Source organism: Zeus faber (genome assembly GCF_960531495.2).
Source record: "Zeus faber genome assembly, chromosome: 1".
NCBI lineage: Eukaryota > Metazoa > Chordata > Actinopteri > Zeiformes > Zeidae > Zeus > Zeus faber.
This window is the reverse complement of record NC_137193.1, coordinates 53,957,332-53,976,484: the sequence shown is the minus strand read 5'-3', so window position 1 is coordinate 53,976,484 and position 19,153 is coordinate 53,957,332. Positions and strand designations below refer to the sequence as shown.

Below are 19,153 nucleotides of genomic sequence, written 5' to 3'. Positions count from 1 at the left end.
TCTGCTGTGTTCTGAACTATAAATAGAATACAATTCATATGCAACACAATACAATACGCGGGCAGTAGCTCAGGAGGTAGAACGGGTCGTCTGGTGACTGGGAGATTGCTTGTTTGAGCCCCGGCTCCTCCTGGTTGCGTGCTGAAGTGTCCTTGAGCAAAACCTTAACCCCCAACCCAACTGCACCGCTATATGGCAGCCCACTGCTTCTTAATATGTCAGTTACTAGGATGGGTGAAATGCATTTTGTTGCCTCAGTACTTGTGGAATGACAATGAGTTGAATCTAATATAAAATACAACAAACAGATCAGCCAATTCTATTGCAAAGAAGAGTGAGTGCTAAATGGTCAAAGAATATGATTATCTGTTAATGACTTAAAAATAATAAGTAAACAAAATAAGATAATAATTAATTACTGTGACAAAAATCCCTCAAACAGTCTCAAATATTCTATAATGAAGACTTCCATTATAACCATTTTATTAATCAGACAAAGATACAATGTAAAACACTTGTCAAGTGCACTGATGTTACTAAATGTATATTTTTAATAACTTACTTCTAATACTGATTACAGTGTATTTCAAAGGCTATAATACTATGACATTTAAACACATAATAGCCATAACTTTGATTATCGAGTGCAATTCACAAACCTTTATATTTCTGTAATATTAATATCGCATTTTTACCTATATAGATAGATACAAATAATTCAAATCAACAAGAAAAACAAAAACAAAAGACACATTTATGGGGGCATTTAATTTAACCTCAGGTATGATATGGAAATGATAGCAAGGATAATGAAACATTAAAAATATAAATAAGATAATAGAAGATAAGATAAACCAAATCCATAATGAGAAATTACCTGAATAAATCAGGATAGAATGGCAACGTGTTTCCCACCTGATAAAGAGTCTATCAAAGGAAAAATATCTTCTTAATAATAAAGGAAACAGTAGTTCTAACATACAAGACTTTTAGTCCAAAGTGAAATTAAACCCCCGGGTATTAGATGTGAATAAGGAAATAACAATTTTATTTAAATTAAACAATGCCTTCACGTTAAATAATTGTAAGGAGCTGTAATACTTTATATTTCCTGCCTGCTTTGGAGAGGGTACAGGTGCCAACTTAGAGACCTCCACAGATATAATTATTTTATGAAAAATTGTGTATATATTTATAATTGAATGAATAATACAAATGTTCCCTCTAAGATGTCAGCAAACTTCAGGGGGCATTCTGGGTATAAAATGCTTACAACTGTTCATCTTAGGTCTACACTAACTACCTAGGACTCGACACAGGAATTCTTATACAGAAGTGTTCAGCCCATGAGTGCAACGAAACAAAATGTGCAGTGAAACAGTGAAAAGGCTTGTAACAATATACCACCATGCAATACAGCATGCATCTTATTGCTGAGGAAAAGGCTGTGATCAGTGGCAGGTACATCGAAAATTGAATTATGAAAATATGTGATGCTATATATGCGTTGTGTAGTACGTTGTTACAGAGCCAGCCATGGTGATGTGAAGCGGGGGCCTAACAGGACAGAGATAAATGTGCCACTGAGGAGCTCAGCATGCAGGGTGGATAGCGGCAGCGGTGGCGGCGGCGATGGCAGCCGATCAATACACAGGCACATTAAAGTACTCATGCCGTGGCTGGGGGGAGAGAAATGCACACAGCTTAGAAGACAGAACAGCGTTACGTAAGAGCCGCCCAAGCCGGCCACTTCACCCACAAGACAGGCAGGAGACGCGGCAGTGAGCCCACGCTCTGCTGTGGGACTGTGACCCAGATACACTACACTGACCATTGTCTCCTCGCCATTGTTCCCCATCGGCGGATTAAGATGTCCCTCAATTTTGTGTTTTAGAAGGAGGTGGGCTTGACATGTTACAACACACAATCTCATTGACAATGTATTTACAGTATTTGACTTTAAACTTACAGAATTATTTTATCTAAACCACTCTTTCAACATAGAATACAAGTATATCAAATACTTACTAATAATACAAATAAATGGGGTAAACATAAAGGGAACACAGATAGACAAATAGGCTAGAATAGACTTTATTTTTTTAACACAAACTTCCAACTTCCACCCGTCCAGAAAGTTTGACTACTGACAATGGGACCATGAACAGACTGTGTCGCATCTTGACAAATAATGAGCGAGACACGACAGACAACGTGTGATAAGCAAACAAACACTAACAAAGACTATGACTGGCAAGAGGGTCTCTAAACGTAGGCCTACATCCACAGACACAAAGTATTCACCTCAGCGGGTCTAATTCTGGTGGAAAAGACCAGAGGATTCGGAGGCCATATTTGGGACCAGGACACCTGCGAGGCAAACATTTTATTATATTTACAAAAATGAGCTAAATGATGCACCCCCTACTGACCTTGTGGGTTCTTGTAAACGGGCACAAACATCACATCTACATCTGCATTACCCAAACAATATAAAAAACAGTTATCCTAAACTTCTTGGGACACACACACACACACACACACACACACAGGTGAGTCTTCCTTGCAGCGTGCATTGTACACACCTTAAAATTAATCCAAATGCACCGCTATTTAAAGGCCACGTATTGGATTTACAATACAATACAACACAATTTAAGATTTTGGTTCCTGAAAGGAACCAGACTAGTCAAAACATTGCTTAATAAACATGATTTATCTTTATCTCTACACAATACATCATGGACATAATCCTTGACCATGTGTATTGTTTTGCTCTATAATACAGTGATAAATAATTTCAATAATAATAAAATAATAAATATTTAGAATCAATGTAGTGAGTAAAAACAGAGAACACTCAGGCAGCGTCATTCATTTTTAAATGATTGTGAAAAGAGACATTGTTTTAATATTTGTAAATGTAATGTTCAGCACAAGAAATATTATTATTAAATGTCTTGTCCTGTGTAATTTGGTGGCTGTACATCTTATTCTGTCCTCCTTGTATCTTGTCCAGTGTAATGTGTGTCCTGTTCCAGTAGGTGGCTTCTATCTTGTCATTCTACTGGTTTGTGCCTTAAGCACAGAAAATGCTCATTAAACAAGCATTTTCACCTCCAAATCTGAAAATACATGAATAATTATGCCAATACAATTTTTATGAGCATAATTATTAATGTATTTTTAGATTTGAGGGATATCAATAACTATACATAATAAATATTGTAAATATCAGGAACCAACTTATTTGTAGGAAAAATAAATCCAGTTCAAATCAATTCACAGTACTGTAGCAGTGTTGACAATATACCAGTAGTACAGAAATGATGGTGTTAAATCTTGTCTTGCACAAGAATTTAGTCAAGGATCATTCATTGCGCTTTTATTCCATTGCATTCTTCTATTGGATTTCAAAATAGTTTTAAAATATTACATTTTATATAACTCAGCTTCAATGGTATTAACTAAAAATAATACACCGATTTCAATGAAAACTTATTGTCAGCATCATTTCACTGACTGAAAGTGCATAGGGTTAAGATCTGAACCACAATCTTTTGCACACTGCAATGTCTCAACACCACCATAATTAGTTAAAAATTATGATCGTTTAGGGCATCGTTTTCTGAATATTTGCATGTGATATTAAATATTAAAATGTAAAATAATTGATTTAAAATTGAATTAGAATGTTGACATTGCCAATGGAATAGCAAAAAGATCCCTGTGCTAAATGTCTACTTAATGCCACTTGATGGTTGGGTCCATATTACACAGGTTTGAGGACAAGACACAAAAGGACATACGGCAGCACAGGACACACGAGCCACCAAGCCATACAGGACGGACAATTCAAAATACAGGAAAAGGCTCTAAATTATACAAGAGGGAACAAAGCAATATGATTATTTTGATTATAAAATAATGATATTACCCTTCTCAAATTTTCAATCCAAAAAGTTAAAAATAAATTCTTGGGAAAACTGTTATTTGATTAAATTTTGTTAAAATAATTTTGAATTTAAAAAAATATTAATCTGAACAGCATAACATATGATAATTAAGGTTCATATAAGGAAATGAACTAAATATAATCAGAATCCCTATTAAGCAATTGTACGAATACTACATATAAAACAAATTCATGCGGTTAAAAGTGCCCAACACTGAAAGCCCATGCTGAGTGACTGTCCATCGGTCCGGTATTTACCAGTTGTCTGGCTGGAGGCATGAACTCTAGGGCCTTTACAAGATCTCCTCACTGGGCAAAGCTCCCCAGTCTTCACTCTGGCTCTACAAATACACATCGCTCCAATCAGAGACCTCTCTCTGTCTTTTCGAGGCAAATGTGAATGTTTAAGGATTAAGGATTGGGCTAAGCCCCTCTGGCTTTGTACCTCTGGGTTACAATTGCAGCCACGGTGTCACAAAATAAAATAAGCTATTCACTTATGAAGAGAGGAGCTAGATAAAGTTGCAAAGACGAAAAGGTGACCGACCACAGTGCATTGTTTATATGAGAATTTCCAACATAGGATTGTCCTGCATGATGTTAATCAATGGACTGGCTCACACAGATTATCCTGAAGGGTTTTAGTCTCGGCTGGCTTGTTCATGCTGTCGTGCTAATGACTACAGGCTACAGCATATTCTTCCTAATACTCTGCAAATGTATGCAGATTTAATCAGGGAAATTACGTTTTAATTCAAAACTGATGATTAATGTTCATATTCTTCATTTTAAAAAGGCTAATATGCCGGTTCTGCAAAGGAGCAATTCTAAAACACTTCATCTTTAGTTCTGGCAATATATTTTTCATATTAAAAAACATATTAGCTTTTGCTGCTGGATTTTAAATGGTTTATCAAAAAGCCTTGGATTTCTTTTGTTGGCTCGGTAATTGTTAATGAGGCTCTGTACAACATTTAACAAAAACCCTACATATCAGCCTTCAACAGATGGACCCCGCAAAACGTCTGTCGCCAACGGATCAACTAATTTTAAGTTAGTTCATAGTATAGTCTATAAACTCACTCTGCCATACGAATGAAGGGCACTTATACAGCCTCTTTATCCGTCAAATTGACCCCGAGCCTAAGAATGACAAACAATGGCACCTGATGACGCCAGTCCTCTCCAGCTTTCGGAGCCAACTTTCATCAAGCACATTCCAAATGTCGGTCTGGAGGCTCGACATAAACCAGCACGATGCATTTCGCACAACTTGTGGCTCTCTTTGCACAAATCATTCTTTCGGAATAATTCCCAATTTATCACAATTCACACCCGTTCCACCACAAAAAGCACGTTTGAACCATTCATGAACTGAAAAGCATGAACATATATTTTTGCAGTGATCTTTGCAGTGATATTTTTGCAGCCTGCAGTACCTCTGCAGTCCACGAGAGGCTCTGACCCCACCTTGCAAGAGATGAAAGGCCTGGCTATTAGGCCCAGACAGTTAAGGTTTTTAGACCAGCAAAGGTTCAAAGTCTGAAATCTCAAAGACCTTTTTGTTTTTTGGTTGTTTTTTTTTAACTCACATATACGTTGCGTTCATTTGTTTCTTTTTGGCTTTTCTTTCTTTTTAGAGTCTACACTCATCTGGACAAGCCGGCGAGCACTGTGAGAGTCATGTTCTTTGATTTCTCCAGTGCTTTCAACACCATCCGTCCGGCTCTACCGGGTGAGAAGATGGCTGCGATGCAGGTGGAGGCCCCCATCGTGTCCTGGATTGTTGATTACCTGACGGGCAGACCACAGTATGTATGCCTCCAGAACTGTGTGTCTGAAGGGTAGTCAGCAACACCGGGGCCCCACAGGGGACTGTCCTCTCTCCCTTCCTCTTCACCCTCTTCACCTCAGACTTCAACTACTGCACTGAGTCCTGCCACCTTCAGAAGTTTTCTGATGACTCAGCAATAGTTGGTTGTATTAAAAAGGGTGATGAGAATGAATACAGGACTGTTGTGGGCAACTTTGTCACCTGGAGTGAGCTGAACCATCTGCAGCTCAATGTGACTAAGACAAAGGAGCTCATAGTGGATCTGAGGGGGGCCAAAACACCCGTGACCCCTGTTTCCATCCAGGGGGTCCCTGTGGACACTGTGGAGGAGTACAAGTACCTGGGGGTGTACTTCAATAACAAGTTGGACTGGACCAGAAACACAGAGGCAGTCTACAAAAAGGGCCAAAGCCGACTTTATTTCCTACGGAGGCTGAGGTCCTTTAACATCTGCCGGACGATGCTGAGGATGTTCTATGAGTCTGTTGTGGCCAGTAAGATCTTCTTGGCTGTCACATGCTGGGGCAGTGGGCTGAGGGTCGCAGACAACAACAGACTAAACAAACTAACCAGGAGGGCCGGTGATGTAGCAGGAGAGGAGCTGGACACCCTGACGACTGTGGCAGAGAGGAGGATGCTGTCCGGGCTTCAGTCCATCTTGGACAATGTCTCACACCCTCTCTACGACACACTGGCCCAGCAGAGGAGCACCTCCAGCAGAAGACTCCTCTTACCCAGATGCACCACAGAGCGCCACAGGAAATCATTCCTGCCTGTGGTCATCAATCTCTACTACGCCTCCCTCAGAGAGTCAGACACCCCCTCTCTGTAATCTGACCTCAAAACACGGATATCCACTTCTGCACTTTCTTCTTCTTGCACATTTTTAACTATACATTTTACACTTCACCATGTGTATATAGATATGTTTATATATATATATATATTTTTTTTTTTTATATATATAAATATGTTTCTTAATAATTATTATATGTTGTATGTAAATATGTTGTATGTAGATTTGGAGTTGTAACGAAAGTAATTTCCCCCTGGGATTATTAAAGTACTTCTGATTCTGATTTTGATTCTGATTTCCGTTTACTCCAATCAATGCGCTCTCCTTCCTTCCACATCACCAGCAGTGGGGCTATGATCTTGATTTGACACTTTGTTTCAACATTTCAGCCCACGGGCCAATCTTGCTGTCATGTTGGTGATACGTGCATTATCAGTGCCCACACACACCTCCACCAGCTCTCGCAGGGGGTTGTCACTTATGTTTAATTAATGTTCCTGATTTCCCTTGAAAAAAAAAAAAAAAAAAAAAAAAAAAGCAAAATGATTTTCTCTGTGTTTCTGTCACGGTCAGACGTTGTTTATGTGGGTCGCTGTGTTTGAGGCCGTGGTGCAGCCACCACTGAGTTTTCAGAAACATGTCTGGGAAGTGACTTTTATGTTCAGAAACATCATTATGATAACAAGATGGCCGCCATGCTATTCCGTCGACGTGTATGTGGAACACAAACACAGATGCCAGAACGGTTTGTGGGGTATCATCAATACGTGAAATCTTTATTTTCCATGATCTAGGGGCATAACCAGAATCCTACAAAGATTAAAAACAAATAAAAAATGCATCAAATTTTACTGTCCTTAAACAAATAAATGGCTCTGGCTCCTTTCCCCACTTTTCTAATGCGCTTAAGTTTCTATTTCATTATAAACAACATGCATTCCTTATCATATTAAAGATGAATTGGTCGAAACAATCTCTCTCTGTTTTCCGACTTTCATTAATAAAGACGTCGCTGTCCAAGGAGACAGTAATAAATATGGACGAGCTGAAATTCAGCGGCATTCCAATTTAGGATCTGAGAGGCCGCATGCAGCGAACAACCGGGGCCTTTCATGACTTCATAATGTTTCCCCCTAATCCAACGTTATGAGTGGACATACTTATGCGGCCGATTCTGAGGTACGGATTAACTGACTTTGTACACAGCGTGCCTCACCTGAAACTCCAAAACTCTGAAACAACAGCAGGTTCTTTTGGAACGGCTCAAAAGTTGTAAATAACACAAGTGTAGAGTCTCAAAGGGCAAAAAAAAAAAACCAAACACACAAACAATAATAGAATGAAAAAACCCCTCAAAGAACAGCTAGTTGTTAGTTATTGGTTAGTGTGTCTAGGATTACAACTACATGATTCCATGGTTTATTAGAGGCTAGTGGGTTAAATTGTCAAGAGGGGAAAGTAACACACCAGCAGCACCGACATTAATGGAGCGCTCACGCTCACATTATTGCTGCTGCTGCTGCTGGTGTGTTTGTTTTGGCCGAAACACACATTGCGTTGGTTTCTCTAAAATCGGGAGCTAAGGTGATTGTAAAATGGGAACTATTTGGGTTTTCAGCCAACTGTACCTGGAAACAGGCGCATCTGAAAGTCTATGTTCTGTAAATCACAAAGAGAACGTGAAGCGCACAGAGAGAGGCGTCATCTTGAATCAACACCAAGATGAGATTCAGAGATGCTATGAGATATGAAAAGAGCTATGAAACCAATACAAAACAAAAAAACACATAAACATTTTAGATGGGGCACATGTGCAGCAATCAACAGGCAATTTATATTCATGCCATTCAAATGATACAATTTAAGAAATTATTTTCAAAATGTCCTCAAGACGCAGCAAATTAACTTATTTTACAAATATACATGCAGACACCATAAATAAAAACTCCACTCAGCAATCCGACATCCAATAATTACTGTGTTACAGCAATTATTATGGAATATAGTAAATATTATGAATAGAAGGAAAACTGAAATAAAAAAATTAAAAAACAAAACAATTAATAAATGTAACTATCATTATTGTGTTGCTATTTTTTTATTCTATCATTTGCACCCTGGTTTTCAAATAAATATTCAATTTTGAAAATACTCAATAACAGCGGAAACCTCTTATCATGATCACGGCTGTCCGGGTCAAACTGATCACTGTAAGCCGATGATTATTATAACCATTTTTTATTTTTCTTTATTTCTCATGCAGATTACCTTCTAACGGTATCAATGGCTCTGTGGTGCCTGCCACATGAGCCACGGGGCATTTTTTTTTCATTCAATTAGAAAACGGAGGAAAATAAATACATCTAAAATAAAAACATACTTTTATTTTTTATTTTTTGAAGAAGCAGTAAACAGGGACTTGCAGCGGAGCGGAGATTGCTCCCTCTCCCCTGCTCTACACCTGCCTGTTTTACGAAGTATCGGTCTTAGATTGGGGGGTGGGGGGGGGGCTGTGCCAGTGCTATACAAATTCCTGACGGAGCTTTGGCACAAATGGTAAGCACCGCAGACGAGTTACCCGAGGCAAAGCATCATGGGAGTAAAGAGAAAAAAAATTGAATTACTGTAATTAAAATTGTTTTACATATGTTGTCATATATATGTCAAAAAATTTACATTGTAAGTGGACTAATTGATTACTATAGGCAAATAATTTTCTTATTCTTCTTCTCTTCTTAAATTATTTAAACAGCATTTGTACTGTATAGTAATGATTCCGTCCCAAGCTTTTTGTAAGTGGGTAATCACTGAAACCGTGGTCATTATAAGCGGTTTCCACTGCATTTTAGTCCAGAGACAGACAGAAGGAAAACGGAAGAAATTAGGACATAAGTTTAAAATAACTTTATACATAATAATAATTTACAGTAATAATTAAGTGAAACTAAAACAATAACAATCCATATTGGACGGGCAGCTAAATATGGAAATATTCAATCAGAACATCCCTGATTATTCATTTCTTCAGTTGTTTTGTAAAGGAACCCTGTCCATTATGTCAACTTCATCTTGTGGAATGAATGTTAAAATGTGACGTTGGTCATTCTCAAACTTCAGCTTAATATTGAACTGCTAATCAAAAAAGAATCAGATTTAATGGGTCATTTTGGAGCAAACAAAAAATGTGTGGATTTGTAGTCATTAGCAACAAGCTGCTGGAGTGATTTCTTAAGAGCTCTTCTTACTTGACAACACATTACAGATTACAGTGCAATTTCAATTAAATTATCCAAGCGTACCCTTTACTTGGGAAAAAATCAATGGAATACTCTAAGCACCTCTGACTGAGTTATTATATTTAATGAGATTATTAAAAGAACCCCTGAAAGACAACATCAAAATGATGATTCACTCGAGAAGTCACAAGCACGGTGTGAGTGAGAGGGGAGCAGTCAAGATACAGAAACTGAAAATGAGACGCAATGGTTTTGGCGACATGTCTTACCTCTTGTAGCAGGTCAGCCTGCTCTATGGCCTTTAACACATTCTTTTTGGACGTTTCTTGAGCCTCCCCACCCAGCAGGAACTCGTCCAGAATGAAGTAGGCTTTCTCAAAGTTGAAAATAATGTCCAGCTCACAGACCTGTGAAGCAGGGGGGGGGGGGGACACAGATGTTTTCACAGAATTCTGCCTAATGTTAGGTTTCCGCTGACTGCAGACAAATGATGAGCTACAGAGTGTATTAAGATGAAAGGGTGAGGAGGGTGAGGAGGGTGAGGGGAGAGCTTTCGACTCACGCTGCCAAAGTATTTATCCAAGAGCTCGACGTATCTGTGGATGATCTCCAGCGTGATGAGCTCATTGTCCTGCTCCTCAATGGCACAGCAGAAGTACAGGCTGGCGTACCTGCAACACAACACCCGGATGCACAGCTGCAATCTGACTTCAAATCCCCGGAAACACAAACCCGACAGTTAGGATTGAGAAAACTGTGAAAGTCCATCCGACAAAACAAAGGGAGGTGTTGCTGGTAATAACATGCTGCTATAACATGAGACCTCCCGCCAACGCTCTGTCCCTTCTAAAAAGTCATTTGAAGGTGCTGAGAGAGCGTTCTTTCTGTAACAGAATATTGACAATTAATTTTAAATGTGTAAGCTGCTCCGGTTACTAAGTTTTGGCCACATTCTGCAACCCCCCCCCGGAGGCCTTTATCCCTAATAATCCCTCAGGCGCTTGTTCTGCATGTGACAATTGGCCAATGCGAGAGAGAGCCAGCTGACCGCTCTGAGTACGGAGGGCACGAGGGTGCGCTCGCCTCCACTGTAGAGCGGAGGAAAGCCCGAAATACCGTTCCAAATACCTTGGTCGTTTTTATCACGGCAGTCACACAAGCCGGCGCCGTCTGGTGTATTCATATCGAGTTCATGAGCTCGGTAGAAACGTGCGACGCCTTTGCAACTTGAAGCAAATCAGTCCGTCCACGTGTCCTTCCTTAAGTGAAGATTCCACGGATGTGAGCAAGTCACAAATAATGCAAAGTTAGAGAGATGGTAAAGCGGTATCTCTATTTAAAGTTCTACTGCCCTAAAGTTGTATCTATAGCTGATGCTGTATCATTGTAGCCCCTGTTTGCTATTTAAATGAGCAAAGTTCTATGTAAAAAGGCGATTTGGCAGCCATCAGTCAACCAGGAAACCAGACAGCGGACAGATGGTCCATGTATGTAAGTATGTCAAAGTCTGGGCTCGGTTAAAATGAATTCAAAATGTAGGTTCGATGGAGGATGGAAAAAACTTGGCCCCGCCCTCACTTCATCATCACCATCTTGTGATCTTAATTGGGAAACAAGGTTTGAAAGTTTAGATGAACAAATAAACAGTTCATCTCAAATGAAATTATTTGAAAGAAGGGTAGTAAGTCCACTCTTCTTAATACTGGTTTTGGTTTGAAAAAAATCTGTCTAGCTCACCAGCATCCTGCCGACCCATCTGTTGGCATGGTGCATGATGGGTTGTGATCTATTTTATGTTTTATTTGGTTAATTTGATCAATTCATTCTGCATATCTGTTATGTTCTAAATTCCTTGTGTAAGACGGGCCTGAATGACAGAGGTGAAGCAGGAAGAAGAAAGAGCCATTACACCCGTGTGGGACCTTTCTTGTATAACCTGTCGCATGTTCTACTGACCTCTTGTAGACAATCTTCAGGTCCCTCCACTCTAAAAAGCTGCACATTTTGGGTTTTCGAGCGAGCACAGTCTGCACCAACTCTCTGGTGATCTTCTTTTTCTCCTTGTCAGAAACCGGCACGTACCATTTCTGGAGCCTGAGTTTGCCTTGTCGACTGAAAAGCAGCATGAACTGCATCTGAAAAGACACAAATTGGCACAAATGAGCCTGGCAATTGGAGACTGGGTTACGACACGATGAGATAATGAGATAATAACAAAATTAAGGTGCAAGAACTGTGCAAGTACAAAAAAATGTATATGTATGTATATATAAATAAAATAAAATACACGTACACGTATAAACAGAGCACTTGCACAGTGGACTATGGACTATTTAAGGTTTATCAATTCTGTGTGATTGGGTCAGATGTAGTGAATGGGTTCACGTGTTAAATTACTGATATTATGGACATGATATTAGCAAAAATCCAGGCGTAATGGAGAAACATAATAGGTTCAAGATTCGATGTTTTGATTATTATATGCACAACAAAACAGCATGGAAACAGATATTACCGGATTTCAAATTATTATACATATAGCCGGCCAGAACATTGTAAAACAAAAACTAAATGGCAATAAAAATAATATAAAATGATTAATTAAAAAAAAAAGTAATGTGTTTAATGTGATAATGATAATGAAAAAGTGAATACAGATGTGAAAAGTGTCAAATAAAGTGCATGCCACTGTGTCTGTGATCTCCTCTCGATAATGTCAAATTGTGCCAAAGTTACAACATGAGATAATCAGCATGGCACCCAGTGGGTGACAGTGCACCCGGCAGGACAGTTGAAGAGAATAGTGTGTTTCAATTCGCAGGGATAAAAACAGAATGCATGACAGTCGTGCTTAAATGTTCAAGGATAGAAACAGAGACTCTCCGGCGCTGCCCCAGAACACCAGGGCTGGAATCAGACCACCAGCTGGTCAACTCAACCACGTTACCGCGACTTCACCTGTTTTCCATCGGCAGGCGGGTGAAGCCACAGTGCACATCATTCTAAATATATGAAAACATGTAATCAAAAAAAAAAAAAAAGCCACGTACCTTGAAAAACAAAACTGAATTCGACCTGCGAAGAAACGCAGCCGCAGCCAGAGCCCGACCCCGACACCGACACCGTCCGACAGGACATTACAGACAGTCGTCTGCTGCCCCTCCATTGGCCCGTGGGCGGCACATGCAGGTTTCATTGGCTGGTACGTTTTACTGTCCCCGCCCTCCGCACGCTCTAAATCCCCACGAGGCATGTGGGTGGCTGTCGGGCGAGTCAATCAAACGGGAATCGCCGCGGTCCGACAAGGAGGACCCACGTTTTTATAGTGTTTAAGTTTAACCATTTGAACTGTTTAGAAGTGACTGCACTATGTAAATTGCACGTGTATATACATGCTTTCTTTCTTTTCTCAAAAACAAACCACAACCCACAAGTGTACAGAGCGTGTAGAGGCCATCTAGTGGGGGTAAGGCCTGCGGAATGAATCCCACACCACAGCAGCTTTTATAATCTTTTTAAAAAGCACATCCTTTCTCGTACATCCTATTCACTCCAGTGCACTTCATTGAGACATGCTTTGGGGGGGGGGGGGTTTGGATTGGACAAATTGAAAAAGTTGGGCAATTGAAAACGAACATTGCGGGGAACGCTGAAGGAGTTGTCCACGGGCCAATGGACGGTATTACATAGGACTATAGTGGCCTGTGGATTAAAGTAATCCAATGCACTTGCTGCAGCTATCAGTGAAGAGACACATTTCAAACCAGCACCGAAGGCAGAGATGAAGGCCACGAATCGTTCGGTGGCCGTGCTGGTCCTCCTGCTCCTCTGCCAAGGTAGGTGGGCGAAGCACCGCACCCCAAGATAGAAAGGCCTGAGCGCAGCCTCCGAAATGCTCTGGAGGGGACTTTTGTGACGGTGATCTATCTTTAGTGTCGCATCTCTCTTTGCTGCCAGTTGTGCCGAGTGGGTGAGCTGGCTAATTAAAACTGCTCCCGTAAGGAATTTTTGTTCTTTACAAAGTAAAGGACACAAATGAAACTGAAGACAATGTCGTTATTCATGTCAAATAAGCAATTCTGCTCTTTTTAAATCAATGAAATGCATCATGTTTTCGCCATCAAGCTGATGTTTTCCCCAGAACCGTTGCACACACTCTCATCCTTCATCCGTACACGTTGCTCTCCTACTCATATTGTTTGTTAAAATGATCGGCTCCAGCTTGAAATCCCAAGAATCTCCCACAGCAGAAAACAAACACAATCAGAATCATAATATGTTTTGAGTTTAATAAGCGTTTAATACATTAGAATTTGTCTTGAGAGGTTGGTGCATTGCTGTACAGACACGTGTAGCAGGAAAAAAAAAAGTGAAAAAGTCTAAAAAACAAAATCTACAAAAACACACAGAATAGTATAAACAAATTGATTGTTATACATACAATTTGAGTATTTGATTATTATTGATTGATTTTTATATATACAATTTCTTGTCAAATAGTTACAGATGTTTCACAGTTGTTGTTTATCAGTGCATTTTCATCATTGCATAATTGCACATCAGATTTAGCCTCACCATGTTTTATTTTATTTCATTCCCATTCCATGCGTCACTTCATTTGCCGCAGCCCTGCTTTTGGTTCACTCACAGGAGGTGAGTGTCCACTTGTGTCCAGCTGGCACAAAACAGCTAATAAAGTTTGACGTGCGATTGCAGATGACTCTGAGAGCCTCCTCTGGATTAACTCCTTCTCGTGTGTCCCTCTGTGTGTCCCTCTGTGTGTGTGTGTGTGTGTGTGTGTGTGTATGTGTGTGTGTGTGTGTGTGTGTGTGTGTGTGTGTGTGTGTGTGTGTGTGTGTGTGTGTGTGTGCGTGCGTGCGTGCGTGCGTGCGTGCGTGCGTGCGTGCGTGCGTGCGTGCGTGCGTGAGGTGGAGGAGGCGGAGGCGGAGGCTGAGGCCGAGGTGGAGGCCGAGGTGGAGGCCGAGGCGGAGGCGGAGGCCGAGCAGGAGGAGGAGCTGCAGGAGGAGGACCAGGAGGTGATTGAGACGTGGACTAGGGCAGTGAAAGCATGCACCTGTGACTGCGAAGCTGCCGATTTACCCACAGGTACTCCCACTATAACCTCTCTCGCCCCGTCCACTGAGCCGGCTCCCCTGCCGCAGGGTCGGCCTCTGGACTGTATGCCAGGTGAGGACTCTGCCTTGGTACGTGTGTTTTCAAGCAACAACCCATAATGTGGATGCAGTCAACTTATTATTTAAAGCACTGTCAAATGTAGTGGAACAACTCGGTGACCTACCCTGCCTTCTTTTCCTCCAACTCACCACCAGATATTGTGATGTGACACTGGGTCCTGTTACCTGCTTGTACCTTTCGGTAACTGCCCAACCTGATCTCGTCTTTAAAAAAAAATCGGTATACGCTAAATGGCATATACCGAACGCTGTTTGATAATCTCATTACTGCAGTAGAACACCGATGTGATGAACAGATTAGGCAGCCAAAAATAGGGCACGTCAGCACATGAGTGGATGTCCTCAACCTTATCACGCAAGCCTCCAAATCAAGGAGGATCGGAAAACAATGGGACCTTGTAATGGAACCAAATGAGACATTAACTAACTTTATTTTAACGTTCTACTGTCCTAGAGTCATCTCGCATTGTGGACTAATCATACAGATGTGAACTATTGTTGTCATACATGTGTTGATTGTACACAGCTCAAATATTCTGTCCAGGTTGACAGTATAACATTTGATCCGGATGACTAATTCCACTTCTCTGTTTTCTAAATTGCATTCCATGTAGTATTTCAGCCATGCTAAAGCAAAATTTGTAAAATATGCTTTTGAAATTTCACGAGCATCAGAGGAATCATAATAATTTTCACTTTCATAACCACGGTACAATGATTTATTTACAACGTCTTTCAATGAGCACACAACCAATCAGGCTATAATACAATAATAAACAATAATACCACACCAGATACAAACAGAGTAGAGCTGTGTTCTTCCACATGCACATGTAATCAAAACCTATTATATTGTGCAATTGGAGTCGATGTCTTATTTAAAACATAATTTTATTACGTTTTAAAAACCTTTTTTAAAGTACCCCAAACGGCTGTCCTCCACAGAGTGTCCCTACCACAGGCCTCTGGGCTTTGAGGCCGGCTCCGTCACTTCGGATCAGATCAGCTGCTCCAACCAGGATCAGTACACGGGCTGGTACTCTTCCTGGGTCCCAAACAAAGCCCGTCTCAACAACCAAGGGTTCGGGTGCGTTCCGACATCCCACGATGTGGACACGGTCAAATGTCTACATAACATACTGCACAAGTTCACAAACCTGTCTCTTGCCTCCGGTTAGGTGTGCATGGCTCTCCAAGTTTAACGACAACTACCAGTGGGTGCAGATTGACCTGAAGGAGGTGGCCGTGGTGTCTGGCATCCTCACCCAAGGCCGCTGCGACGCCGACGAGTGGGTCACCAAATACAGCATCCAGTACCGCACGGTGGAGAGTCTGAACTGGATCTACTACAAGGACCAGACGGGGAACAACAGGGTGAGTGAGTTGTGATGCAGCTACAGCTCTGAACTGAGGCACGGTGGGGTTGCTTGTGAACTGAAGCACACAATAAATAGAACTGACTAAAAAATGTATATTAAATATTCAAAAGGATTCATTTATGGTAATTGAGTTTAGGGGTGCACAATCACTAGCACCTATATAAACATACTGTATTTCCAAACAACCAAACCACAGCTTTGTGTGAAATGCACAGGGGACGTTGTCAGTCATACCTCGTCCATCACTTACTTTCGCTTTCCTGTAATTCCGTCAGGGGAATTTTCTTTTAATGACGACGTTCAATTTGTGAAACACGTAACGCAATAAACTTGAATACTTTACATTCTCCAAAATGTATCGAACAAGATGGTAGAAAAGCAAAGTAAGTTTGGAGATCCACAAACATGACTCGGGGAGATTTTGGAATCACAAGATGCTTTTGTAAAATGTTTTACCATTACCCTTTAAGTTCAAGTTTTCTATTGGCTCATTTGAGAGACACATAACACCATTAGCCCCCCAAAAAAGAAGAAATAAATAAATAAATTAAAATAATAATAATTATAACATGTATACAAATTTTCTATTTTATTTTATTTGTTTTCTTTTTTATTTTTTTTTATTTTTTGGAAGTAGTCCAAGAACTCATACTGGAATACATCTGACGAGTGATGGACAGTCACACAAAAGACATTTAAATCTTAATTTCCGGTGCCGGTGCCCCCTCAGGTGTTCTATGGAAACGCGGACCACTCCTCCACGGTGCAGAACCTGCTCCGCCCGCCTGTCGTGGCCCGCTACGTCCGCCTGCTCCCGCTGGGGTGGCACACCCGCATCGCCATGAGGATGGAGCTGCTGATGTGCATGAACAAGTGCACCTGAAGTCCTCCCTTCCCCCGGCAACCCACTATCGGCTGGCAAAGAGGGAGTTTGAGAAAATCATTTGTGTTTTCTTTTATCAATATATCAGACCTTTTTTTTTTTTATATTCTTTTTTGTTTGAGCCCAAAGTAAGAATAAGTCTGGGCAAGTGGACAGACGTGGTGTCAGGTACTGTGCTATAATGTCTATTTCTGTGTATAATATATGTCTGTATACACTGGGAATGACCAAAGTGCAAGTGAAATTTAAATTTTCCTGAAATGCTCATCATTTTGTGTTTTCTTCAATAATGCTATATGACAAGTAGGACAAAGTGATTTCTAATTGAAATATGGTTGTTAAATGATATGCCCTAATTTAATAAATACAGCATATAGATTAGGAGATGTATTTAAATGAAAGTAATGTTTATTTTATGGTTCACCATTACATATATATAATACATGTTTATTCTAAAATAGTTACCTATCACCATGGCATTTCTTGTGTAAATGCTCGGAAACAGACTGCTACCTATTGGTTTAATAAAAACAAAACAAAAGACAAACTAAACTAAATACTTAATTTATTTTTAACAGTTGATAAACATCTTCACTTTAAATATTAACACACAGGCACACATCAGTATTAATATAATACACTGTGCTCGTTCAAAAAAATATATAATCCCAAAAAATAAATGCAGTGCGTCAAGTAGAAAGTGCATACGACAAAGTACACAAATACCTGGATACACAGAACACAGTACATAATATAATGATCATGTCTGGGATCGCTGTGTTCTGGAGCTTCTGAAGCCCTGTTGTTTTTTCAACAGACTTCACACTCACTGTGCAGACGATAAAACAAAATTAGAAGGAATTTGTACAGAGTAAGAGCAATATTGCAATGTGACACATTCTCTTTAAAGTGCAACATTTACAAGGAAAAAAAAAATCCAGATTGGTATTTGCCAGGAGCTCCAGCCTCCACTATGATTCTGACCATCTACCTTTCCCCAAAAATGTCAGAAAGATGTCCTAAAACCCTGTTCCCAATGGCTCAATATGTTTATTGACGACCAGAACGGCTGCAAAACAAATGACATTTAGTAAAAAGTGTTTATATAAAAAGCTATTGTTGTAACCTGTATGTTTATTATATGATATACATATATATTGTTTTAGTACTTTTCAGCGGATTTAACGTATACAACCAGATGGAACTAGCTTTTCTGAGACTACTATGTGAAAGCTATACATAAGTACTTTAACACTCGTTTGAAAACACACATGGTCGGGACTTCTCTGCTTTCTAGGAAACACATTTGTACATCCATTCAACATGTTTTTTTGTGTTGTTTATTTTGCCATACACTGGTTCCTTGTGGCTTATTGAGTTAAAAAAAAAAAACAACTAACGAACAGGGGGCACCACAAAACTAATAAAAGTAGCCCCCTTATATATTTTTTAAGAATAGAAAGAAAACATTCTTTTGCTTGAATGAATAAATACTAAGAAGATACATTTATTTCCAAAATGACCTTCCTACCAAACCTAAAGTAATGAAACAACTACGGACACTTACTAGTAATGAACAAAGGAAGACTACAACCCTACTTTTCCAAGTATTATAGATGATAATAATGCTTCCATTATACTAGTCAAATACATTAGGATTTTATGTATGAAACACATTCATTCAAATTCAACACACACAAACCCTAAACGTTTTTAATTTATAATCTCACTAAGTATGTGCAGTGCTTCCTTATGTCCTACAGGGGGGAGCATTGACCAGGGTGCTGCATGATCATGGGATTTAAGAGTCATAAATGGCGTTTCAGTGCATCAATATTCCCCAAAATCAACGTCGATATAAAAAGAAAAACAAAA

At 40.0% G+C, this 19,153-nt stretch overlaps 2 protein-coding genes across 4 annotated transcripts; one reads left to right on the top strand and one right to left on the bottom strand.

Moving 5' to 3' along the window:
* Window positions 1–210: 210 nt before the first annotated feature.
* LOC307247474 (AP-1 complex subunit sigma-2-like) lies at window positions 211–12,938 on the bottom strand. Of its 3 annotated transcripts, XR_013844743.1 has the most exons (7): window positions 12,872–12,938; window positions 11,778–11,956; window positions 10,384–10,492; window positions 10,091–10,228; window positions 4,214–4,296; window positions 2,305–2,370; window positions 211–1,679 (listed from the first exon to the last, which is right to left on the bottom strand). XR_013844743.1 is itself a non-coding variant. In XM_080023626.1 (6 exons), exons 2-5 carry the CDS (start codon window positions 11,954–11,956, stop codon window positions 4,249–4,251), a joined length of 474 nt encoding a protein of 157 aa, XP_079879752.1. In that variant the 5' UTR covers window positions 12,872–12,938; the 3' UTR covers window positions 211–2,370; window positions 4,214–4,248. The 3 variants fall into 3 exon arrangements, 2 of the variants coding, with proteins under 2 accessions (XP_079879752.1, XP_079879753.1); XM_080023626.1 differs by having other exon boundaries at window positions 211–2,370; XM_080023627.1 differs by lacking the exon at window positions 2,305–2,370.
* A 664-nt stretch (window positions 12,939–13,602) lies between these two features.
* On the top strand, window positions 13,603–17,278 carry LOC307228031 (retinoschisin-like; the record flags this gene model as incomplete). Its single annotated transcript, XM_079997521.1, has 6 exons — window positions 13,603–13,657; window positions 14,449–14,474; window positions 14,750–15,008; window positions 15,962–16,103; window positions 16,195–16,390; window positions 17,126–17,278. The coding sequence occupies 6 exons, from the start codon at window positions 13,603–13,605 to the stop codon at window positions 17,276–17,278; spliced, it is 831 nt and encodes a 276-aa protein (XP_079853647.1).
* Window positions 17,279–19,153: the final 1,875 nt, after the last annotated feature.